Source organism: Hibiscus syriacus, unplaced genomic scaffold, assembly GCF_006381635.1.
Source record: "Hibiscus syriacus cultivar Baekdansim isolate YM2019G1 unplaced genomic scaffold, ASM638163v2 tig00110186_pilon, whole genome shotgun sequence".
Lineage (NCBI taxonomy): Eukaryota > Viridiplantae > Streptophyta > Magnoliopsida > Malvales > Malvaceae > Hibiscus > Hibiscus syriacus.
Window position 1 is genome coordinate 20,309 of NW_024062617.1, and position 27,197 is coordinate 47,505.

General features: G+C 34.7%; 3 protein-coding genes, 1 long non-coding RNA gene and 1 pseudogene across 4 annotated transcripts; 2 read left to right on the top strand and 3 right to left on the bottom strand.

Moving 5' to 3' along the window:
* Positions 1–2,954: 2,954 nt before the first annotated feature.
* LOC120217264 lies at positions 2,955–24,346 on the bottom strand (annotated as a pseudogene).
* LOC120217183 (flavanone 3-dioxygenase 3-like) lies at positions 3,934–6,085 on the bottom strand. The gene is made up of 3 exons (XM_039214382.1): positions 5,805–6,085; positions 5,228–5,473; positions 3,934–4,649 (listed from the first exon to the last, which is right to left on the bottom strand). Exons 1-3 carry the CDS (start codon positions 6,044–6,046, stop codon positions 4,082–4,084), a joined length of 1,056 nt encoding a protein of 351 aa, XP_039070313.1. The 5' UTR covers positions 6,047–6,085; the 3' UTR covers positions 3,934–4,081.
* On the top strand, positions 18,245–19,638 carry LOC120217182 (cytochrome c oxidase-assembly factor COX23, mitochondrial). The gene is made up of 3 exons (XM_039214381.1): positions 18,245–18,399; positions 19,191–19,267; positions 19,399–19,638. The coding sequence occupies exons 1-3, from the start codon at positions 18,309–18,311 to the stop codon at positions 19,444–19,446; spliced, it is 216 nt and encodes a 71-aa protein (XP_039070312.1). The 5' UTR covers positions 18,245–18,308; the 3' UTR covers positions 19,447–19,638.
* LOC120217184 lies at positions 21,182–22,072 on the bottom strand. Its single transcript, XR_005525134.1, has 2 exons — positions 21,876–22,072; positions 21,182–21,545 (listed from the first exon to the last, which is right to left on the bottom strand). It is a non-coding gene; the product is annotated as an uncharacterized LOC120217184 (long non-coding RNA).
* Positions 24,347–24,807: 461 nt separating the features above from the next.
* LOC120217186 (ras-related protein RABH1b-like) lies at positions 24,808–26,774 on the top strand. Its single transcript, XM_039214383.1, has 6 exons — positions 24,808–24,957; positions 25,153–25,223; positions 25,581–25,669; positions 25,833–25,944; positions 26,158–26,248; positions 26,459–26,774. The coding sequence occupies exons 1-6, from the start codon at positions 24,841–24,843 to the stop codon at positions 26,603–26,605; spliced, it is 627 nt and encodes a 208-aa protein (XP_039070314.1). The 5' UTR covers positions 24,808–24,840; the 3' UTR covers positions 26,606–26,774.
* The last annotated feature ends 423 nt before the right edge of the window (positions 26,775–27,197 follow it).

Here is a 27,197-nt window from a genome sequence, read left to right on the forward strand (position 1 = left end):
GTCAATAAATTAGATATTAAAAATAAAAGAACACTCACACCGAAGCATTAATCAGGCAGCAACACAGGCACAGCAGCCTCCAGCTGCATCACGCTGCTCAATTATGTACACGTAAAGTAACTAATTAAATTATATTTGGAACATGAAATGCTAGTGAAGTCATGGCAATCGGCATTTGGACGAACGTCAGCCAGAAAATCTAAACCCGCTAGTGGGACATAAATTCGGGGGCACGGAGACGTAAAAAACCATGTGCTCTTCATTAATTCCAAATTCATGTTTCTTCTCCAGCTGGCCATGTGATTCGTTGACTACTGCGTTAGCAAGATCTTTGTTTTTTCCCCTTTCCCCCATTGTGGCTTTGATCACATACTGCAAATTGACAGCTTCACTAATATTGAAAATACACAATATCTTTGTCGTTTTAACTTAGTCTTATTAGGTTAGTTAGCTGTTCAAACGAAAGCTGTCGCATACGAACGTTGCATATTCGGCTGTACGTACATTGAATTAGTGACATCCAACAGAACAATAACTTGACTAAAAAGAAACTGGCATTGAGCATTCCTTATGTTCACATGCTATATACATATATAAATTCACGAGCGTGACTAAGCATTTTTACGACAACTGAAGCCTCTATGGAAGCAAGCTGCAGAGTGAGTACGCTTAGGTTTAAAGAACAAGTATGCGCTTCAGACATTTATAGCTGATACTATGGATTTCATTGCATGTTTCTCCTTCCCTAATTGCAGTGGGAAACCTAATAATTCATCAGGTAAGTTGTTTAATCATTTCAATGAAGGTGGATGGGTCATAAATCAATGAGAGTACATTTGAATTAATCCTGTATCCGGCGAAATGAGAGTAAAATAATTTATAGTTGTAGTCATTGAGTTCATTGATTTTTTTCGACAAATTAATCTTGATAATAACGTACCGTTTATGTCAATGAATTTCTTTGTTGTTGATTCATCATCTTGCTCGGCAAAACGATTGGGAATGGATAAATCCTGCTAGAAACCAGTTCACCAGCCGGGATGAGTAATGAATTTTTAGCTCCTATGACCAGGTAAAACCATGCACCGTTTCCTTTTCTGGTAACAAAAGACGGTGAACGCCATCTGATCTAGTCTTATCACATTTTTTTATTGTAAAATAAGTGCTTATTTATGTTATACTTGTATATATTGAGAAGGCAAAATATTGAAAAAAGGGTAAAAGCTAAGAATTGCAAGGTTTAGAAATCCTTGAAGATTATGTTTTTGGAGTTTTCAATGAAAGATGGTGAATTTATGTTTGAATGCAATAAAAAATCACTGTAACAGGGTTGATGGATATAATATTTTATGGTCACTTAGGGAAGTTTGTAAGTCCTTTTCTTTTACCTTTTGCATGATAAAATGGTGTACGAGTACTACAGAATAGTAGCACATTACTGCGGTTTGAAGTTAGTATATGTTGTGGTAAGTTTCTTTTGTTAATAATGTTAATGTTAAGTTTTAGCAACATAACACGAAACTACTAGTGTTTTTTTTAGTATATATTTAATTTTCTATTTTTCTTCTATCAGCATGAAAAGTAATGTAAGCTTCTATGATTCCCTCTTTCTATGGATTTCAGAGTGTAGGCGGTTTCTCCGTCAGAAATCAGTTGGAGGGGAAACGTTGTTAGTTCCACTAACTTAGCGGTGTCAACCTCGCAAATTATTGAAGACTGATGCTGCATTTGGATTTTGGAATCATTTTGTTCCTTAAATCTCATTTAATTTAATTATTTTATATCTCTTTTCACACTGATTTAACTAATAGGCATGGATTTTTTTTAAAAAAAAGTAATTCTATTCATGAATTTCCTGTCGATTTAAACAAACTGGTTTTTTATGATTATTGCTCACAATATTGTTTGATATTTTTTTTTGAATAAAAACATTGTTTGATAATTAAAATAGAAATACGCTAATAGTTAAATAAATTGACTCATAAATTATACATTTCCCTACCTAGACGTATATTTTAGAAGTGATATCTAAACTATTATATTATTTCTATTTTTTTCAAAAATAAATGTCAACTAATAAGAACATAATGTATGACATGATCTTATTAGATATAAGAGGAAGAAAAATAATCTAAAGACCACTTTTGACAAAAAAAAGTATACTTAAATAAGAAGAAGGTAGAATGTAAGGACTGAATTCACTAAACCATTTTTATAAGACAAGCCAACGTTTAGCAAATGGTATACTTGAAAGAGATTTTACCATCACTTGTAAATTGAAAAATTAGCCCTCATTTGTATTGTTGTAAAATTTATTATTATTATTATTAATGTTAGTATTGTCGTTTTTGAAGAATGTGATATAATTGAAAATTATAGAATTGGTAAGACGTAAAATATAAGATACGATGTTTGTTTATTCTATTTTCTTTAATATATAATTAGAATTTTTAGTGTTATTAAAGAAAATGAAACATGTTTCATAAATAGTTGTATTCGAATACCCGTGACAAAGGAAATTATCTTTCACAAGCAAATTGGGGAGACGAGGCAGCAAAATTTTGAAGGAAGCTAGCCGTAATTACGTTTAAATAGGACGCCATTGTCACGGATTATCCGGAAAAACATTTCTATATGATTTCTTCATCTCTCCAAAGTCAAACGTAGATAGTAGCACATCATCACCGGAAACGTGGCGTTTTAATTTTGAGCAAAAAAATATTGCGGCCCCACACCAAATCTAAACCAGTGATCTTCCATAACTAGCGTGTAAGCACTCGTATTCCAGTTAGAAACAGCTGTTAAATAAATAAATAAATAAAGTCTTTTCCTCCATCTGTAAGGACTAACGCAGAAGGGAGTAGTGGGCGGAGAAAACAGAGCTTCGCGGGGATCAAAGGCGAAAAATGGGATTGATTTTAAGCCGTTTGATTTATGAGTAAGCTGTCTTATCTTTACCTCCAAAAAAATTGAGAGATTAGAATTGATTCAACATCTTTTCATACTAATTTGGATCAATCTTTTAATATGTGATAGAGATTCGATTATACATTAGAAAATTCAGTTTTATACTTGTTCAATAATCGACATAATTAGCTCTTTATGATCGTTTCTTCTTCACATTATTTAATCATCTCCTTGATTTATTGTTCTAATAAACTCAGTCATCCTATTTTGGTCTAAATTAAGAATTTGTCTTCTATAAACGAAAGGAATATGGGAAGAAATGGATTGGGAAAGTGATTTAACAAGTAATCCAGCTGATTGGATTCCAACTATTGCGAAAAAGAATTAAGTTTATGCTGAAGACTGAATATGATGAAAATTGGAGTTTGAGACTGTATTTTAGGTTTTTGATTTTGGGACTAAGTTAGAGAGTGGCAGTTGAACTCCAATTGTAGACCAGTATGGATAATCCAACTATGATTGCTAAAAATGCTATGAAATAAAGTCAAGTGTAATGGAGATGATTTGAACTATGATTTCTGTTAAATAATTCCAAATGTAGAGGAGATGATTTGATATCCAAAATACTAAAACTATCGAGCACTTCTATATTTGCAAAACTATTCGATCCAATGTTAAGCTACAAAGTAGGAAAATGTTATGGAACGTAACCATTAGATCCAAACTTTTATTCTTTACCTTGTTTCTATCCTTCCCACCAAGGAACGCTTTGAAGGTTGCAATTACAAACTGCTGTTACTTACCAATTGTTTAGAACTTTGGAGGTAAACTGATACTTAAAGAAATCGAATCATTCCGCCTTTTCCACTATTGTGATTCGCAACTTTTGAAATGAAAGAGAAAACATATTTGACTACTTTCTATAAAATAGTTGTTTGTTGATATGCTAATTTATGCTTTCTGACTCGAACGTTAATACAAACTCTTGGATACTTCTATTGTGTTGACACAAAAAAATAAAAACTTCAGCTACTAATGTCTTTTTATAGTATCATATTCGCTTAACCATATGCAGAAAGACCAGATAACTTGTTTGATTGAGCTAAAGGCGTTCATTCCATTTTACTTTAAGAAACCCTAATATATAAGCAGCATAAACTCTGTTGCATTTCCTTCATGCTGACTTCTTAATTGAATCAATGAATCTTCTGTCTGCAATGTTGTTGCTTGAGATATAATCAAGAAAATCTCTAAAACTAAACTCATCATAGGAGGCAGGATGTTGCTCATCCACAAGCTCTGGTGCGGGTCCTATTTTCTTGTTTAAAGGTAGACTCTGAAGGCTGGCTATGGACAGTCGCTTGTTCTCTGCATTAAGAGTCACTTGATGAACGACACTCTTGTACTTTCCATTGCTCATCACTTCCATCTGATCTTCCAATTGGACTATTAAAGCGCCTTCAACAAATGGAACAGAGAGCCAGTTCTTCTTGTTGTCCTGGAGCTGTAGCCCTGGGCCACTCTGATGCAGGATAGTTAATGTTCCATAATCCGAGTGTGGTGGCATACCTAATGCGAGGTCTGGTTCAGGACAAGGTGGATAGCAATTAATGGCCATGAGTTGATTGCCTTCAATTTCGTTATGCAAGTTTCCAAAGTTTAACCCTAAAGTTTCTACGATGGCTTCCATCAGTTGCTTTTGTAGCACTTGTACTGCCTTTGCATAGTTTCCCATTTGATCCCTTAGAAAAAGAAATAAATAGAAGGAAAATTATTTTAAAGTCAATGCCCCACAATAGTTTGAACGTGATTGGAAATTTCATAAAAAGGAAATCATGTGTTGCTCCAGCAAAAAATGGAAAGGACAAAAAGAGAAATTATAATTTGTCTTTTTTTTTTCTCTCTTTTGTTGTTTCTTCCTGTGAAGGCATGCATTATGGTTCTTAGATCTAGAATATGCCAATTTTAGCCACATTTAAGACATGCTAATTATGTCAAATAATTTAAGGTAGCCTTTGGGAACTGGGATTGGAATTTCAAAGATAGTGTAGATTGAGCAATAAAATAATGTAACATTCATGATTATTTCTGAAATCTATGAATTTGTTACATGCCTATTTAGTAGCGAATTTGAAATTCCTAATATCATTTTGGATTTGATAAGTCCATGCTTTAATACTTTTGAACTATATATTAGATTGATTCTTAACCATTTGTCCATTTTCATTCTTACCATTTACAATAACAAGTGAAACCCAAATTTTAAAAGTCATGTTTCCATACGAGCCAAAGAACTCAAAGATAATGGTAGCTTGCTTACTTGTAACTTGGAGGATTTGAAGGCCATAGATGAATCCAATCAGAAATAGGGTGGGAGTAATGCTTGATGAAGTCTCTCCAGTAGTGAACTTTATCGCTTGCATGATTCAAACTGGTGCCATACCTTACAGGGTTATGCACATTATCTGATGAGAGAGGCATTTGCTCCTCAAGAGACAAGTTGAAAAACTCTGTTGCAGCAGAAAGGGCATCATTCATGATGGAAAGAGGGATGCCATGGTTTACCGTAAACCTGAAAAAAATGTGAGTGTTATAGGCATGCATGATGTCTATGTAATTTTAGATTGCTTTGAAGCTTTTTCAGTAAGCAAGCATCCCATCATATAGATGTCATGCTTTGGATTGTCTCATTTGTTAAGTAGAACATATATACTATAAATGTACATGCAAAATTTTCATTTTAAGGTCACACATTCCCGCACACATTGTTCAGTTGGAATGTTAAACCGATAAACACGAATAAGATTCATAACACCTACTTTTATGCTGAAAAGAAATACAGTTATAGTGATGTGGACTTGGGGTTAAAGTAATGCAAACTTGTGACCATGAATGATCCCTGAAAGAACCCAAGTTCCTTACAGGCGCTTTGTATCTTATCAAGTGCAAGAGACCTTTGAGCAGGGTGTTGCAAGGTGGAAAGGTCTATAATGGGAAGGGTTGTGGTGAGGTCAAGCATAGGGTTTGGACGTTGCGATGGAGGAAGAACATAGCGCGGAGGCACACGAGGTACCCTCATCTTGGTAAGTGCCATTACACTAGTAAATGACTTGTTGGAGCTTTCACCTTTCCCTTCCATGCTTGACTTGTTTCGGAGTATATGGAGAATGGCAGGATGGAGCACCCTGCTCTTCCTATTTATATGCTAGAGTTGAGATAAGTTGTCCTAAAATCTTATCTGCCACGATATGTGCAGTTGCAATGTATATTGAGATGGAAGTGTAGTATTTTATGTAAACGTTTTTTTCTTCATTAATGCGCAGAAGGGAAGAATATAGCGGGAGAAAAGCCACGAAAGAACTTTAAGCGTGAGGGTTCGTAAAGTCAAGGTGAAGGTGGGACCCACAACGCCGTGATGCGGAACCTGAATGAGTACCAAAAACAACGTTGCTATACAATTGGGAAGGGGGGGGGGGTGACTCACACACCATTATGGAGGTTGAAGTTATTATTAGTATATTATTTACCATATTTCCAACGTGAGACATGAGGCATAGACGGATGTGTTCATGTGGAAGGTAGTAGAAGAAAACAAAACACTTTTGATTAAAATATACGATTTGTTTTAACTTATGCTACGATATATCCTGATGTGGTTAACATTGAATTTGTATCATTGTATGCTGTTGCGTCTACCTTGTTTGAATATCGAGATAAAATTACTCTACTGACCCTTGCTTTCTTTGTAACTCAATAGAAAAAAATTATCGAGATAAAATGCTGTTACCCTCTATTTTATTATAAAATAAATATATAATTTCGTCGAATTAGTAAATTAATCTTTCCCCGCTGCTGCATAATTTTTGGATTAACAATAAATTTATTTTAAAGAGATTCTTATGATCCTAATTTCAAAAAAAAAAAAAAATCACTGTATTAATGATATCAAACAAGGCATTTATGTAGTTGTTAAAATAGAAATGGAAAAGAGGAGCACAGATCTGGGGATGAGTTTCGAGTTTGGTTGGGCAAAGTCAGAGTGCCTACAGGTTTGGGTTGCATTGCATAAATGAAGACATGGTGACATATTCCGTTGGAAATGGCTGCCTCTGATTTGGGGATGCAGCCTAAAACTCCTGTTAATACGGAAATTGTGGATTGAGAGAAAATACAGAATAAGAGGTCAGGTCAATTGTAGTATTCTTGAGTGAGATAGGTCAGCCGTCAGCAAGAACATATGGATGATTTCAAACTTGGTTTACGCAATATATTGACTACAAGGCCATAAAAAACCAAATACTGATTGGGCCCAAGACCTTACCCATACATTTTACAAACCGATCCACAAGAATCCTTACTCCGCTGTTCAGACACGAGACTCCGACGGAAACAATGGCGGCCGAGGACGGTGGAGAGTTTTACCTCCTTTACTACGTGGGCCACAAAGGAAAATTCGGCCAAAGGGAACCTCCGATATGCTAACGACTCCAACTACGAAGACGACACGATGATCCGCAAGCGGCCGCATCATTGCCGGACTTCAATTTTGCCTACGTTTTGCGGATAAGTTACTCATTTTATTTGTACTGGAATCTTGGATTGTTTTTCTTGTTTGCTCAATATTTTGTTAAAATCAGTATTAGATATTTTTTGTGTTTTCCATTTATTTTGATGTCAATTTCAGCTAGGTTCTAGGTTTTGTTGCTGTTTGGTAACTTATAAATCAAAACCTAATCACATTTTCTTCTTCTTCTTTGAAATGTTAAAAGGTTTACTTCCTTTAGTTGATAATTGGGTATTTCTGTGTTTAGTATTAATCTCTGCTTCTTCCAATGCACACTTGGGTTTAAAGTTTTCAAACTTTATCATCTCATTGTTTCTGTTTTAGTTAAAAGTCCGTTGGTTTTGTGTAGATCATGAAGGAAGATGGTAACAGCTGGCCAAAGCCTGACAGTGTTGGACGGAAGGAGCTTGGGATTGTGATTGGAAATGAGCATATCTCTTTCATTACTTCAAAGATTGGGTCTCTTGTCGATGTCCAGACTCCAGAGCAGCAAGGATCCTGAGGATCTTCGCATATTTTATTATCTGGTTCAGGTAAGTTAATTTACATTGCCCATCTGCTATTTTATTCCCTTCTTCCTCATATTCAGCCCCTTTTGGCTTTTACATTGTGTAATTGATCACGGCTTTAGTTCACTGCCTTGAAATGGGAAACAAGGATGATTTGTTTTCAGTTACGCGTCTCCTTGCTTGATTCTTATATATATTTTTTCTTGTTTTGGTACAGTGAACTTGGTTAAGGAAAAAAAAAACAGTGAACAGAATTATTTTTAAAAAATCCAACTCAAAACAGATGGAGAAGTACAAGCATCCATGGTGGTAACATTTAGATCGGATACTTTCAATATCCTTTATTTATTATATGTGACTCACTTATGAATTATTAAAGTCATATTTGTAAATAATAATTATTAAAATTTGTTATAAAAAGTGAATAGAGTATCCTAACTCATTTTTAAGTAATCCAACATGGGGGAAACTACCCTACCCTTTCAACTGATGCTTGTTAATAAATTCCATTAAATCTAATTAATTGTATTACACAATAGATGACCAGTTGGGTATAATTCTCGCACATAAAAAGAATATTAATTTGAACTTGGGTAAGAAAAATGTGTTCATTATAAAAGTGTTAAAATATTCAACTTTTATGAGTAAAATAGGAGTGTATATTTATAATTAACTGTGTTGATGAAAATTATCTATTAATGTTGGTGTAAAAAGTTATTTAATTACATTTATCTATTTTTATGTTTAGGGTTTTGCTATTTCAGTTTTTATGTAATTTTAATTGGCTTTTTTGTTCAAATTAAATTATAATATTTTTAATGAATTTATTCCATGTAAGACGAGACTTTAACGAGTAATATGAGAAGAATATTTTTAAAAAATCTTCATTACCATAAAAATCAGAAAATTGATGGTGAATATTTTCATTTCAATAAAGAGATATATTTGGAGATAAAATCTTTAATTTTCCAACCATAATTAAAAGTCTACTTTCTGTCCAATTTAGAGACAACTGTTACTTCAATAAGATTTTATATTCTCTTAAGAAATATTCTTGTATAAGGACGCATGTTGCCTTCATAAATAATTATTTTTATCGAGCAGTTTTTTAAAGAGAGATGTTAATGTAGTTTTTGTATTGAAAATATTATATTGATTTCTTTCACTTTATAAACGTAGAATCATAGATTTGAATTGTTTAAACAATTCTTTTATTAGTTTAGTATTTTTTTTTACTAATGACAATTGACAATGACAACAATAAATATTTACTTTTAATTGAATAAAGTTGTTGAAGGTTAGGATAGAATATATACCAAGTTGTTGAACAAGTGTGATATACCGTAAAGATTAAGTTATAGCCACGGTTGAGGACATCCAACAGAAGAAGAGTTCTTATCCACATCATCTTAATGAAGTCGTCTGACATTAAAACCTTCTCTCCTTCAAAATCAACACCTTCAGTCACCAATCGGTAACAGTGCATGCGCTGAAATTGACAGCGTTGATAAGCCGTTTGATCAACGGCAACAAGTGAGAGATGGTGGAGCAGTGGCCTAGTATCTTCTCCTAGCCAAAAGCTCTCCAAGAAAAGATCCACCATCGTTTTCAACAACAGTTTTATCAACGTATGCTTTGTTCACGACTGCAATTATTACCGTCTTGTTTGGCATGGAAGCTTTGCTCAGAGCAAATTCAAGCTCATCCTTTACAGTAGTAGTCCTAACAGGGGAGAAAATGAATATCATGCTATTAAAGATTACAAACTGAAATGAAAGTGAGACTTACCACATTGGAGCAGTGGCAGTTGTTTTGTTTTGCTGGGAATAATTATCAAGGAAAGGGTTTGATGTTGAAGGAGAACATAAGCAAATGTAGAGAGCTGCAGCGAGGATGAGAAATACGATTGCAGTAGATCCCGCGGGACTTTGAATGATCCATGGGAATTGACAACACAAGAGTTGCCCTTTTTATTTTCAATGGGATCTATTGAGAAAGTAGGGTTGGGCAGAGTTTTATGGGAGAATCCAAGTATCCTACTTCAACCATTAACTTAACAAGTACACCATAGGCACTGGGATTCAACTACTTATCTTCAAATTTATCACTAAAATATATATTTCTTCCCTCAATTTCTTCTTTCTTTTCATTTGGGTTTGTGAAAAAATTTATCATGTTGATGCTTTAACTTGTATATATTTATCATTGTTATTATAAAATATTTTATTTTGTAAAAAAAATTCTAAGAAACTATATAAAAAGCTCAGGAAATTCTTGGTATTTAAAATCAGAATTGTAAGAATAATTTTTAAAGTTATAAATGAAAATAAAATTCAATTAAAGATGTGAATTTAATTATTACAACATTTAAAGGGTAATAAATTTAAATATAGTTACTTTCTATTTACAAATTAAAAATGATATCTTATTTAAATATTATAATTTATATATTAAACGTAATTATTTATGATTTAAAAATTAATAAGTCATTTAAATATTATAATTTTCATATTAAAAAATCAATGAGAATTGCATATCTCTATATTAAAAAATATTTTAACTATAAACAAATTAATAGTCTAAAGATCCATCAATCATCGGAAAACCACTCCTAACAATGCAATAAGAGATCTAAGCTATGCTAGTTTCATAGGGGGAGAGGAAAATAAATAAATAAGGAGGCCTATGATACGCTCAATATAAATGGAGTTTATTGTTGCGGAAGACGGCTATCGGATAGAGCAAAATTGTAACTAATAATTTGAGAAAATAAAAATGAAGATAAAAGAGACACAAAATTTACGTGGAAAACCCCTAAAAATTTAGGGTAAAAACCACGGGCAACGGTAGAAGAATTTCACTATGAGAAAATAGGAATTACAACCTCTCTTGATCTACCAAGGAGAAAACAATGATAATTCTCTCTAGATAAAAAGGAGAAAACAACTCTCAAGAAACTCTCTAAAATTTCTCTAGTATTGGAAGAAAGCTAGAATGCTTTGGGATGATTTTGAAGCTAAATGAGCTAGGGTATTTATAGTTGAAACTTAAGGACTAATCTTATAAATACCCTAAATTACAATGACTAAAATTAATTATCCCATTACCCAATTTCAACAAAAATTAGGTGCCTAATTTTTGACTTTGACAAAGCACCATTTGGTGCCTAAATTATTTGACTTTTAACAATTCCAACTTGAAGATTTGATTGGAATAATCATATCTTCACACCATTCTTTATACCTTGTACCTTCATGTTGCTTACGTTTCTGACAGGCCACAGGAGGATCGACACCAGGTAAATTTATTAACATTGATTGCCTTCGTCATGAAATCTGCTATGTTGTCTTTGGTATGGATCTTCTGCATATCTACCGTTCCTTCTTCCACCTTTTCATGAATAAAATGGTATTGAACTCGTATGTGCTTTGTCCTTGAATGAAATACTGGATTCCTTGCTAGATGCAAGGCGCTTTGACTGTCACAAAACAGAGAGACATACTCTTGATTGTGCCCAAGCTCCTCCAATAGCATCTTCAACCAAATTGCTTCTTTAATGGCTTGTGTAGCTGCTACATATTCTGCCTCTGTTGTGGACGTAGCCACAACTGACTGCAATTTTGAAACCCAGCTTACAGCTCCACCAGCAATTTTGAACACATATCCTGTAGTAGATTTGCTTTTATCCAAATCCCTTGCATAGTTAGAATCTACATAACCATTGATTAGTAAGTTTGATCCTCCGTAACATAATGCAACATTTGAGGTCCCTTTGATGTATCTGAGGATTCTCTTTACAATATTCCAATGCTCTTTCACCTGGATTCGCCATGTACCGACTAACCACTCCCACGACTTGTGCAATGTCTGGTCTTGTGCATATCATAGCGAACATTAAACTTCCCACTACTGATGCATATGGTACTCGAGACATCTCCATCCTCTCTTCTTCACTGCTAGGACTCATACTGGAAGATAATTTGAAGTTAATAGGAAGAGGGGTAGAAATTGGCTTACAATCTTGCATGCTGAATCGTGACAAGATTTTCTTCAAGTAATTCTTTTATGAAAGCCAAATCTTCCTATTACTTCTGTCACGGTGAATTTGCATCCCTAGAATCTTGTTTGTTGATCCCAAGTCCTTCATTTCAAATTCCCTAGCCAGTTGTGCCTTCAATTCTTCAATATGATCTTTGTTGGGTCTTGCAACCAACATGTCATCCACATACAACAGCAATATAACAAAATCGTTATCACCAGACCTCTTGAAATAAGCACAAGGGTCTGCATTAAGTCTGTTGTATCCAAGGCACATAATGAAGGAATCAAATCTCTTATACCAACACCTCGGCGCCTGCTTTAGACCGTACATAGATTTGTTCAACCTGCAAACCAAGTTCTTCTTTTCTTTTTCTTCAAAACCTTCAGGCTGGAGCATGTAAATCTCTTCTTTAAGATTTCCATGAAGAAAAGTTGTTTTAACATCTAGCTGCTCTAGATGTAAGTTCAATGTAGCACACATTGCCAAAACTACTCGAACTGTTGTTAGTCGAACCACAGGAGAAAATATTTTCATTGAAATCAATACATTCTTTTTGAGCATATCATTTGACCTCCAGTCTTGCACGATACCTCTCAACTTGATCGTCACCATTTCGCTTGATTTTGAAGACCCATTTGTTACCAATTGGCTTCCTTCCTTGTGGTAGTGGCACAAGGTCCCATGTATTATTTTTATGAAGGGCTTCGATTTCTTCTTGCATCGCCATCATCCATAGTGAAGCATCTGAGTTGTTTATTGCCTCCTGGTATGTTGATGGCTCACCGTCCTCTGTTAAAAGGCAGTATGCAATATTACCTTCTATAACATAATCTGAGTGCCAATTGAGACGTCTTCTCACACGATCTGATTGACGAGTTGTTGGAGCTTCAGAACTCTCTGGTTCTTGTTCATCATGTGCTGGTTCTGTTGCAGAAGAATCTCATTCTTCAAACTCTTTTTCCACATGTATCTGAGTAGTCTCTGACTTTTCAGCGCTATCATCGTCTTCTTTTCTTTGTAGTTTATATTCTACAAAGATAACATCTCTACTAATGATCACTTTGCGGACAGTGGGATCCCATAAGCGATACCCCTTTACTCCATCAGCATACCCCAAGAATTTACATTTCTTTGGATTTTGGATCCAACTTTGAAATTTCTTGGGTGTTGTACATCATGTACACTATACTTCCAAATATATGGAGGTTTGAATAATCAGCTGGTTTTTCAGTCCACATCTCCATTGGTGTCTTCAGCTCTATTGCAGTTGATGGAGCTCGATTCACCAAATAACAGGCGGTATTGACTGCTTCTGCCCAGAATGATTTTTCTAAGCCTGCATACCTCAACATTGCTCTTGTTCTTTCTAACAAGGTTCTGTTCATCCGCTCTGCCACTCCATTTTTTTGAGGAGTGTTTGCCACTGTGAACTGTCTTTTGATGCCTTCTTTTCTACAAAAGTTATCAAATTCTTCACTTGTGTATTCACCTCCATTATCTGTTCTGAAACACTTGATCTTATTTCCAGAATCAAGTTCCACCCGCGCTTTGAAGTTTTTGAAAGTGGAAAACACATCTGACTTCTTCTTAATAGGGTACACCCAACATCTCCTGGAGTAGTCATCAATAAATGAGACAAAGTATTTTGCTCCACCTAGGGATGTAACTGGTGCTTGCCATACGTCAGAGTGAACCAATTCTAGAACACTTTTGCCTCTAGAATTTGATGTGTTGAATTTCAACCGGTGTTGCTTACTTGTTATGCAATGCTCACACAAAGGAAGTAATACATTTGTTAAGCCTAGAAGTATCTTTTGCTCCACAAGGACTTTCATTCCTTGTTCTGACATGTGTCCAAGTTTCTGATGCCATAATATTGCCGAATCTGAACTACATGAGGCAACAGAGGGTTCTGCTTCTACCAAAGTCTCTCCCTTCAGCATGTAAAAGTTTGCAGCTATCTTTTCACCTTTCAGCACCACAAGCGCTCCACGGAACACCTTCATGATTCATTTCCGTGTTTCATTCTTTCTTGCATTATTATCCAACAATCCGTAGGATAATAAATTTTTCTTCAGACCTTTCACGTGCCGCACATCTTGAACAACTTTAATTGTTCCATCATACATCTTCAATTTGATGGTTCCCACGCCAATGATTTCTAAGGCATGATCATTGCAACTATACACAGATCCTCCTGAGACAGGTTCATAATGATGGAACCATTCTCTTCTTGAGGTCATGTGATATGTTTCTCCCGAATCAATGAGCCATATATCTGCAAATCATTTTCTTCCTTCCACGGTGGTTGACGCTTCACAGCATAGAGCATCTCCATCATCTGAAGTGTTTGCGGTATTGCCTTGTGGATTGGAGTTTTTATTTAGACTCCAACAATCCTTCTTCAAATGATCCTTCTTTCCACAGTTGTAACACTTTAAATTCTTCTTGCTCCTCGACTTCGATCTACCATGTTTGTGACTGCTGCTTTGGCCACATTCTGTTGATCTCCCTCTCATCGTTGTCATCGTTGTCAACGCTTCTGCTTGTTGCAGATTTACTTGTCTGTCTTCCTTGTTCTTGCGCCGATTTTCTTCTTGTAGAACAGCAGCTGCAATATCATCAAAGACTAGACTAGTGACATTATTGTTTGTCAAGTTGATGATGAGTTGATCATACGAATCCGGTAGACTTTGAAATAGAAGTTCAGCACGTTCTTGTTCTCCTATTTTACAGCTTAAGGATGTAAGCTGAGAAAATAAAGTATTCAGTGTATTTAAGTGCTCCGTCACTGAAGTATATTCTGGCATACGGAGAGTGTACAATTTTCTCTTAAGGAAAATTTTATTGTGCAGCGATGTGGCCTCGTACAATTTGGTGAGATAGTCTCATATCTCCTTAGCTGTCTTCTTCTCCTCGATGCTTGACAATACTTCATCTGCTAATGCTAGATGAAAGTTTGACATAGCATTCCCGTCCATTTCGATCCATTTGTTGTCATCTGTGAAATCCACTGGCCTTTCACTGATAGTTGCTAGACAACCGTCTTTCCTCAGGATGACCTTCATCTTCAATTTCCACAATGAGAAATTTCTCCCATTGAATTTTTCAATATCAAATTTCGTTGCCATAGCTTCTATTAATTATAGCTCCCACTATTTCACTATCGTGAATAGTTCTCTAGAACCTCAAAGAATGGGTAATACCTTCTTATTTTCTTATGTTGGATGATCCACCTTTTGGTGGCAACCACAAAGACAATAAGCAGATATTACACACTCAAATCTGGCTCGGATACTAATTGTTGCGGAAGACGGCTATCGGATAGAGCAAAATCGCAACTAATAATTTGAGAAAATAAAAATGAAGATAAAAGAGACACAAAATTTACGTGGAAAACCCCTAAAAATTTAGGGTAAAAACCACGGGCAACGGTAGAAGAATTTCACTATGAGAAAATAGGAATTACAACCTCTCTCGATCTACCAAGGAGAAAACAATGATAATTCTCTCTAAATAAAAAGGAGAAAACAACTCTCAAGAAACTCTCTAAAATTTCTCTAGTATTGAAAGAAAGCTAGAATGTTTTGGGATGATTTTGAAGCTAAATGAGCTAGGGTATTTATAGTTGAAACTTAAGGACTAATCTTATAAATACCCTAAATTACAATGACTAAAATTAATTATCCCATTACCTAATTTCATCAAAAATTAGGTGCCTAAATTTTTATTTTGACAAAGCATCATTTGGTGCCTAAATTATTTGACTTTTAACATTTATTATATCAATGGTTTATCCTTGCGTACCGTAAATATGAAGTTATAGCGGCGGTGGAGGACGTCCACAAGAAATTGAGTTGTTCTCCACATCATCTTAAGGAAGTCCTCTGACACGTAAACCTTTCCTCCCTCACCAATCTGTAACAGTGCAAGCGCTGAAATTGACAGCGTTGAGCAATAAGAAGAAGATGGCGGAGCAGTGACTAGTATCTTCTCCTAGCCAATAAGAAAAGATATCCAGCATCGTTGCCTTTTTAGCAACAGTTATTCTTTATTCAATAACCGTCTTGTTTGGCATGGAAGCTTGGTTCGGTGCCAATTCTAGCTCATCCACAATCTGTAATACAAACATGCATACCATTAAAGCCGGACAGTTGGTGGCTTTGTCATAACGGAGAAAAGGCCATACTAGGAGGAGAAAACGCTTACATTGCTGCCCGCCCGGCCGAGAATTCTTTGAATGATCCCTGGCCATAATTTGAGACAAAATTACTATAGACGAGTTGACTCACAGCTTTTTTATTTGACCCTTTTATCACGCCAACTTTCAGAGATATAGTTTATCACCACTAACTGTTGACTTGGAATTAGGTCACTGTATATGTGGCATATATATATATTATCTTTTTTATTTGAAACCCATAAAGATAACTATATCTCTAAATAGCAATAACCCATATTTCAATGTGAAATCCTAAAATCATTACATCTTCAACTGCGATTGGAACCTCCAAATTTAAATTGTGCTGCCCAACGGAAGTGGAGGTTCGGCTTAATTAAAAGTTCCGTCCGGGTTGTCCTTCTCTTGACATTTATGGTCGGGTGTATGGTCTTCCATTTCTTCTTCCAAAAATTGTTGGTTTTCATATATATATATATATATATTTAATGTAAACTAACCTTTAACCATTTAATTATGAATTTTAATTTTTTTTAATTTTATCAATCAAATTGATTAGGTGGCCTCAATGATCAAATATAATATTGTTCTCCTTAGAGGTCTTAATTTCGAACAGTTGTGTCTGTAAAGTATGTGTTACAAAAAATGTTCTAAACAAATACTACATCGTAATCACTCAATATTATTAAAAAATAATGTCAATCAAGTCGCCCGATATTATTAAAAAATAATGTCAATCTAGTCATTAATTAACAACATTGGATGGTTTATAATTAATAAATATATCATGTATATTAATATTTAAAATTATATTCATAAGATTTTATATATCTTAAATTTATATATTAACTTTAAAAACATATTTATTGAGCTCATTGAGTGACCTCAGTGATTAAAGACAATGTCGTTCTCCCTTGAGGTCTTACGCTCAAGCAGATGTGTCTGTAGAGTGTGTGTATTGTCAATTGTTAAGAAAGATCATGAACAAATATTACCTTATAATCAGTTTAGACTATTCAAAAAGTATATATTTTATTTTTTACGTAACTTACTAAATATATTTTATTCGTATATTAACTTAAAAAATGTATATTATTCTTATTTTAACTTAAAAATATATTATTTATTCTTATCTTAACTTTAAAATATATATTTTATTATTATTTTAAAAAATATATTTTATTACTATCTTATGACATATCATCACTCTAGACACATTATATGTGTCATACAATTAGTTATGTACATATATCAATATCACATCAATACTTTAACACTTTAAACACATGGCATGTGTCATATAATCAAATATGTACATATATTAGTGTCACATCAATACTTTAGTTGTATAAGACATACACCTCAACAATCACCATTGAACGTTATTAACATTTTTCATTTAAATAAGGATATTTTGATTTAAAATGAAACTGTAAGTGTTAAAATATTTTTTTTAAAAATATAGACCTTCGGAACGAAACGTTAGAAATGAGAGTTAATATTACATCTAAAATTAATCACATTAGCTTCTAACTCATTCGCTTAGAATCAACATGCAACCCTACCATATGACTTTTAAAAAAACCATCAACATTACAGTAATATAAATATATTAAGTATTAAAATATTAGTTAAATATACAAAATAAAAATATTTAATAAATTTATATTTTAAATAATTAATTATTTAGTTAAAAAATATAATAACAAATTTAAACGAATAAAACTCTTGTTTTTTTTCCAAGCGCAATATAATACTAAAAAGATTAAAATTATATAATAACTAAAAAGATTAGTGAGACTGATATTCTCATCATTTAAAGGAAAGTAGTTATGTTAATAAAAATTATTACTCATGAGAAGATTTTCAAATCAAACGTTAAATTTTTGTCTGAAAATATTATTACTCAATAATAATTCTTTTTGAATCAAATCCACACAAAAAGTCCCAATAAGAATGCAATATTTAGACCCAAAAAGGTTAGGATTGGATTTGAGATGAAAATGATCCGGCCCATTTGTGCAAGGAATACTTCCTTAAAGCCTGACGAAACAATGGTTTCATCCAACTTGTTTGTTTCCCAGGAAAATAGTGAGAGAAGAGACAATGACGTCAAGAGCTGCAACGCCGCCTTACCCGAGTGCGGCCAGGATCGCCGATTCCCCATGCTTCCCACAATACACGGCCTCTCTTAAATGTAAGCTGATTCTCTTAAGTCTTGGACTCCATTAACAAAATCTCTATTTCCCCATTATCTCATCAAAGAATTCGTTATTTATTAATTTGAGTCATTAGTTAGCTAATAGAGAAATAGAAATGAGAAAAAAAGGCCCCGAATTTTCACTTGCTTGAATCGTAATATTGTCCTGTATTGACTTAATAAAAATAACCAATTTGTCTTTCAATTAAAATTAGTAGTTGTGGCATTTTCCCCTCTACATATACCATTGTGGCAGGTTACGTGAGTGGAACAGGGATGTTACTACTTGATTTACATTAACCGGAATGAGAAAAAGAAGAAGATATTTTGATATGTACTGTAACCAGGTTAATTCTTGTCTGTCCTTCAAGAGTTACGACAACACCTATTTGTAAGCAACGCACATATGCATAAAACATGGTTACCCCCTTTTTTGTATTTGAGGCTGTTAAGGATTCTGCCCCGTTCAGTGAAACAAAAAGTCTGGCATTTTATCAGCCGGCATGGCTTTTGGCTTGAAACATGAATATCAGTATCACCTTCCCACGTTTTTACCTGATAATGTTTTTTACCTATTGATGAGTAGGTTGGTTGCTTTAATATAGTATTTATAACTTATTGGATCACTTCCGCAGAGTAAGGAAGAAAAAACTATGGTGCTTCAAACGAAATGTGATTATTTGTTATCCTTAAACAATTCCCTTCAATTTCCTAACCTTTTTCATTTGAAATAAATACATCGTTATCGCATTTGGCCAAAATTTCAATCTTCAAGCGTCGGTCTTCAGGTCTGGAAGAATACGGCTCTGACAAGAGTAAATGCCAAGAACATTTTGATGTTTACAAGGAATGCAAGAAAAAGGAGGTATTCCTTTTCTTTCTCATTTTTATCCCCATTTGTTTTGCCAATAGCTTTTATCTTTGCATGCTTGAGCAAGCTGCAATTGGCTACGATGCATTTGAACATTACAGTTATTTTTTTCTTACATTTGCCAGAGGGAGGCTCGTTTGGAACGTAACAAGAATCGGTCTTTGTTCTCCTGAAATCCCTCTTGAGATTTTCTTCCATGTTCATGAAGGTGAAGTTACGAGTTAATAGGGTTAACTGATACTGGACTCAAAATCTGTATAATGGGTGACTATGTTATGGAGCATAGAAATATTTTAAGAATGTTTTCTATTTGTGTGGAATAATAGCGACTGTCTTTGACTTAGCTATGGCATACATCTTGAGTTTCCGTAGAAGTAGAGTGTGCAAAGTATTGTAAATCGTTTCTTTAGTTTCTTCCCTTCCAAATGAATAACCAATTCTTATTCAGATGGATAACAATTGATTTCTGATATGCATCGGTAACAGCAGAACTCAATAATAAACGCTAGTTATTTCATTACAACCTCAGTTGCAACGAGCATTGGCCAAGTTTTTATTCAGTACCTTACAAGTCATCTTTCTGATGTCTCTTTGATCTGCTTTCATTGTCCATTCTTGATTCATTTATCCCACTAAATCGGTACATTATTTACAGTTGAGAGTTTGTTCAAACCAACCTTACAATGTTGTAAATTCATGAATTTTGAATGCAATGCAATCTTTGAGCGAAACCAGGCAGAACATCCCTTTTGCTTCTTTCCACATATAGATAGGTTTTAGTCATACATTGTTGACTCGGGCCAACAGGCTTGGCCAATAGGTCAAGACGATAGGATTTTATTTGGTTTTCGAAAATATTTTTTATTTTACATGTTGACGATCCAAAACCTTGGAATTATCTCTCAAAGTCAAACCCATTTTACATAGAGACAGACCCGTGTTGAGGCTGTATAACCACCTAAATGCATGACAGTGAAGGTATGCTGGTGATGGGGAGAAGCAAAACTTGGATAAAAGCAGAGATAGAGCCACCTTTAGTTCTGCCATTGCCCCAATACCAAAAGGCATGTAAGCCTGCGGAACCTTGCAAGCCTCAACAATCTCATTAGCAAACAAAACGAACAAGGTTACTTTGAGACTTGACTCATGTCTGGAACCCAAAGTCAAAACCTTAGTACCAACAAAACAAATGACTCGACTGGAAACTACATTTCTCCATCAATACAGAGAAAGAAACTAGGGATAACAAAGAACAAAGTGAACCTTTTTACATCTGCAAACTCAGCAGATTTTGATGCAAAACAAAAACCCCACTTTTCTTGCATGTAAAACGCCTTCTCCTTCCTACTTGTACACCAAACACACAATTGATAAATTATATGCTCTACTTGCTAACTCATAAAACAAGGATTGAAAATGACCTTTTATATATATATATATATATATATATATATATATATATATCTGTTCTCTTATGGGCTTGGGCCGCTGCCATGGGAATTAATTTAACAAAAATAATTTGCTTGAAAAATGGTAAAAAGAAGGGAGAAGCAGAGAAGACGAGCACCCGAGGCAAGCAACCAATGGCGACAAGAAAAACCAGGGAGACAAATTTAATGTGGAGTGGAGGGCTGGAGGCGGACAGCCTTAACAATTGTTTTGCTCCTCAAACATTGTGGTGGATATATAAAAATTTAGTTTTGGTCGTGTCTTAGTACTATGTTTTCTATTCATCAACATCCTCCTGCTTGCCCTAAACCTTCGATATAGGCTGAAGCAAATGGCTATGTATCGAACAGTATCTTATTGCTATGAATGCTCTTATTTTGAACGCCAACCCCCCCCCCCCCCCCAAAACCACAAACACACACGCACACACACAAAAAAAGGTTTTAGTCGTGTTTATTAAAAAAAAGGGCAATAAAGATGGTATTTCAGCTGCAATACTTCACAACAATCTCATACTCTACTAATCAGATGAAGAAATTTGCTTATGTTAAAGTATTTGCCCCCACAAGATAGTTTGTGTTCTGAACAGAAACAATCATAGGAAACTAAAGATGACACAACATGATTTAGAATTCAAAAAGGCGCAATTCTATCATCCCTTCCTTTCTCTTTGGAGAATACCAAGCAACAACTTTTCCAGAACGCAGAAGCCTCAATGAGTAGCACAGACTGTATATGACATCTTCAATATGAGGGCCTCGTTTCTCATCCTTAGAATCAAGCAACAACTTTGAATCCACTCGAAACACTATTGGCCCTCAACCTGCATCCCAAATTGTAAATATTTCTCACCTATGCCATGTGAAATTTATATGCAGTAACTACCAGAATTCAATAATGGTTTCAACAGTTTCCCAGCAAACTTGCATCTAAATCCTCCTCCTTATATATCTCTCAATTGACACCAACTAGGTTAATGTGTGCTAATGCATTCTCTCCGGCTTTTTCATCAATAACTCCATAAAACATGCAGGAGACATGTGACAAATAAAGATAAAAAAAATTCACCATCTATCTAACCGATGTGTTCCCAGTAAAAAATAAAACACAATAAAATAAAGAAACAATCAAGCAGAGGGATGGACAAAATTACCTGCTGTTGAAAGATCAAATTTAGTCTGGGAGATAATTGAGATTTGTCTGCACTAGAAGAACCTTTGAAAACTCTTTTGGCAAATGATGAGAGTGAAAATATGTCCAAACAAGCATCAACTCGAGTTAGATCACCATATCGCTTATGAAACTGTCCATGCTGAAAAGTATAGCAAACTGAACCAAATAAATCCGCATTCAAAGGGCTTCTCTTATTATTGCTTGTAGGTATTGTATCCTCTCTTTGTGATTCAATACTGGAGTCTTTCCCAAACCAGACCGCACACGTGCCTCCTAGAATGTGATTAAGAAACAAGAAAAGTATAATTTGGATAGGAAACCTTCTCCAAAACAAAGCAAAAGGCGCAAACAAATGAAACTTTTGGGTATCACTAGTGTGAATAACTTGTTTCTCAATACTGTTAACCCTTCCCACAAGCAAACAAGATTAATATTAACAATTTCCTTCATGGATCTAGTCTGATAGAATAATCTAAAATATAATATGAAATAATAGCAGAGGGTACCATAAAATGGTAGTATTGGTGCTAGACTAGTCTTACCATATTGGGTGCAAAAATTTACAAGGTCACCACAGAGGAAGTTAGGGAAAAGTCAAGCAAGACAACTAATTCATACCCTGCAAAACAGAAAACATACCTGTAATTCCAGATATCGCAGCATGAGGTTCTTTAAGACGCACATCATATGACGGTCGCCAAAATGAACCTTTGTCTGTCTTTACGATGAGATCCTCTTTTGTCTCTTTTCGCCTCCAAATATCCTTGCTCTTCTGATAAGAAAATGCAACCTTTGCGCATAATCCTGGCATCAAGGCAGGAGGTGCCTCACCATCAAGTTCATTGAAAGCCAGGGGATGGCCATTGTTTTTGTGCAGACCAAAACAATATAGAAACCCTGAGTCAGAAGAAAGAGAAGACAAGTCCTAAGGATATTGATGGAACCTCCCAATATTTTCCTTTATGGTCCATGTAAAGCCAAGGCCATGCAGCATCCAATGTGATATCATGATCAGGAAGCTGTAAATACAAGTGATGCCGTAAACATAATTTAAAGAAGAAAAAAAAACTCTCACTCACCATTATGAAACAAGAATGACTGACATTAGGAGACAAAGTAATTATAAATACCACAGCTACATACATAACAAGCATCAAACTTTGTGCTTCTGAACAGAAGTAGGCTTGAAAATTCAAGTTGCTAAACTTCTTATTTGGGGTTTTGAATTTGAACACAAACAAAGCAACAAGAGTTTGGATTCAAAATTTTGTATCTGGGCACTAATACTTGTTAAATAGTTGCCCACGCTATTACCTATATAACACTTAAATTCACCCAATTAAAAGTCTAAAATAAATCTAATAAAGAAAAATTGAAATTATACTTCATACATGAGACAAGACACTGAAAGATAGAAGTGTCCCTCCAGTACAAACACCTTTATCCTTTTTCATATAACTGATATTCCTGTACACTTGTAGCCTGCAATTTTGCATTACCTTGAAACTTGGCAGAGTTAACTTTTAGTACCCATCATCTCTCATTAAAACAAAAGAAGTATGAATGTGTGCAAGATATATTAAGGTGAATGGAGTTGAACCGCTTGCCTGCTGATAGATCTTAAACTTGTTGAGATAACCTTTCTCCCCCCCTGCCGCTCTGTGTTCCACAATAAGGATGTAGGAGACAAGGAAAGCCGTGTGGCTAATGCAATTGAATACAGAGACTTGTCAAGAAAATGCATGGCTGCATCCCCAAAAACAGGGAGCTCCAACTCATCAGCACTATGGAGTTCCGTTTTAATAGCAGAGATCAGTTTCTTTGGCTTAAACTGACCAATTAATCCAATCCACCTACAGGAGCAAAAAACTATAAAAAAAATCAAAGCATTTGAGAATTAAGTGACCGGTTTGTAGTAAAAGAATTGCTTTATGCAACTAAATCAATCTTAAGCTCCTATTTTCATTTCTTCAATGAAATATTAGAAGAAAAATATGCTCAAATTTGAATATGAACCAATTTCGTCGATTTTTGCAACAACACCTAAAATTCTCCTCTTTTCTAGATAAAATAGAGCGAAGAATACCGGTTAGAACTGGAAGGCCTGAGCAAGAGAGAGTGGAGAGAGAAAAAACCCAAGTCTTTGTGCGAGGGAGGACACATAGAAGGAATGATACCCAAAGGGAAACCATTTCTGAGAAGTGAGAGCTGCTGAATTCGCAGGGCCTTGCTGGCTCGAGCTCCATCCAACGGAAATGGCTCACCTGGAACTGACTTGGCGGAGCCTTCCAAAGTCTGTGGTGTGGATATGTTCTGATCCCAAAATGCACAGTCTATATCCGACTTCACGTTCGCCATTTTTGCTACAGTTTGCGCTTCACCTTGAGGGGTTTTCCTTAGTTGTTTGGAGTTTTTAGGGAGGGTTATCTTTTCAAGGTGAGAAAGGGTTTAAGGGCGTTTTTCATTGTTTGTTTCTGTTGAAATGCTTCCAAATTCCAGTGGCCCAGCAAATTGTCCATTTCTTTGCCTTCCCAATATAAATTATACTTTACAATTAGTTATGGATAATAAATTAATAATTAGATTTAAGGTAAATTAATGTTAAATATTATTTAATTCTAGATTTGGTATTATTTATAATATTAAAATTTTAATTAATTCATTTGATCACGTTATTGTGATATTCAGAATTATCTCGTTTTTTATAAGAAAAAATTAAATATATTTAAAATTTTATGTTATAATTAAAATAATTAAATGATTAATAAGATGAAAGATATAGCGCCTAAATTTAAATAATATCCAAAACGTAATTTACCCTTAAATTTATATTAGATAAAAAATTCACTCAAAATAATAATAATGGACCAATTAAACAGTTAAAAAAATGTGTAAATAAATAATCGTTTTGTCTGGAAATCATTCTCACATCTCTCTCAATCACCATGGCTCCAGTTTCAGCTCTGGCGAAATACAAGCTGGTTTTCTTGGGTGATCAATCTGTGGGGAAGACCAGTATCATCAGTCGCTTCATGTATGATAAATTCGATAACAATTACCAGGTATTTTCATTATACTCTTTCATGTCAATTTACGATCTTCTTGGGTCTCAATTTTGAACTTTCTTAACACCTTGGTTGGATCTGATACCTTTTCTTGGTTGGCATTTAGATTATGTTTAGTTTGCTTAAGTTCCATGCTTCTTCCAGATCTTGTTTGCTCTCATTTCTGAAATTTGTTTCTCATTCGTTAACCAGGCAACCATAGGTATTGACTTTCTATCGAAAACAATGTACCTAGAAGATCGAACAGTTCGATTGCAGCTTTGGTAAGACATCGATTGTTTGTCATTCTTCATTTTAAGCTATTCTATTCTCAACTTTTATGGGCATTTCTAACTTAGTCTGCTAATTTATACCCGGTGTAGATTCTGGTTCCTTGTATGTTTATTATACTCCTCCGGATCTTGCTTTTTTATGTAGTTGGTTTAGTGGGATGCCAGCGTTGGTAGATAATTCTTTTTCTTAAACTTATATTTAGCATGTAATGTAATTAATTATTACTACTTAAGGCTGCACTAGTTTTAGTGTTGATCGGAAAAAGTTGGTTTCCAATGTTTGTGGGGCTGTGTGATATTTGAAAAGAGTGGAATCTTTGATCTTTACATGCTTAATATTTATTGCAGGGATACTGCAGGACAGGAAAGATTCAGGAGTCTTATTCCAAGTTACATTAGGGATTCCTCGGTGGCAGTCATTGTCTATGATGTAGCAAGTGTGTCATCTTTTCTCTGTGTTTTCTGCTATCTCATCATATATTTTCTTGATCGATTACCAGGTTTTATGCATGTTTGTGTGGGTAATGCATTGTCAAATTGTAAAATGAAATCTCGCAGATTCGTTTGCTTCGTAAAACAACTTTAGTTTTGATATTGTAGGCAGACAGTCCTTCCTGAATACATCAAATTGGATTGAAGAAGTGCGTGCCGAACGGGGAAGTGATGTAATCATTATGCTTGTTGGGAACAAAACAGATCTTGTGGACAAAAGGTGACGTTAATTTATTATCGTTGGTGACCAGATTTATTGTTGACGAAAAAGAAAATGATTGTTTGCCTTTCTTTCTACTTTACAATTCTATCAGCATTATTAGTTTTTGATTGTTACTTTACGGTAAAGTTGAAGTAGGGAACTTGTTGAGACATAATTTCTCTCGGATCTGTCGTTGTTTGATTTGTGTTTATTTCATGACTGATTTGACAGGCAAGTTTCGGTAGCGGAAGGAGAAGCCAAGGCTCGTGAGATCAATGTTATGTTTATTGAAGCTAGTGCCAAAGCTGGCTTCAACATCAAGGTAAAGTGGTAACCTATACATCGATTGTATCTGTTGCTGATAAAAATTGTCGTGCTTAGGATCCATATGAATCCTACGGGTTGTGTGTTTTGGGATAATATTGTGGAGTGATGGTTTGATCAAATTTTCATATTTAATGGATGCACCATCAGCTGACATTAGTTTGGGCAATATATTGGGGGCTATCACTCTTTGTTGATCACCTTACAGGTTCTATTTCGGAAGATAGCAGCTGCATTACCTGGAATGAAAACACTTTCTTCGACAAAGCAAGAAGACATGGTGGATGTCAATCTTAAGTCAAGCAACACAAATGCACCTCAGTTGCCGCAAGAGTCCGGAGGATGCGCCTGCTAGTGCCCCAATCATTCATCCCAACACAGCTTTTAAACCAGAAAAAAAAAGTTGTGCTTCCATCATCCTACTAAGTGTATGTAAAAGAAAAGGAATTTTTCTTTGTCGAATATTTGAGCATATAACTTGAGAGAGAAGATTTGATATGGTAGTTAGGCTAGTCCCAAAGTCCTAACCAGTCCTATATGGGTAGGGTCCTTGTGATCTCAAGCAATTATGCCAATTTGATTTTGCTAAGGGTTTTTTGTTCTTTTTTAAAATTAATAGTGGATTTGCTTTGCTCTTGACTATGTAAAGAATATACATTAAGCGACGAGTGTGTGGCCTTCTTCAAATGTAGCATTTTTGATGAATCGTTCTGAAGGCAAGAACAGATCTCTTTTTATTCATCCACATCGTCTGGTTTTTAGCTTACTGCAGTTCACGATGAAGATCACATTGGGCTTTTCCTTTTAAACTCAACTTTTGCTGCTAATTTAAAGCACATAAGCCTAATTCGTGGGCTATTTTTTTTTTCTTTTGCGCTTTGTAGAATATTAGATTTCCTCAAAGTTCCCTTTTGCAATTATTAGATTTCCTGGAATAAATGTTTGAT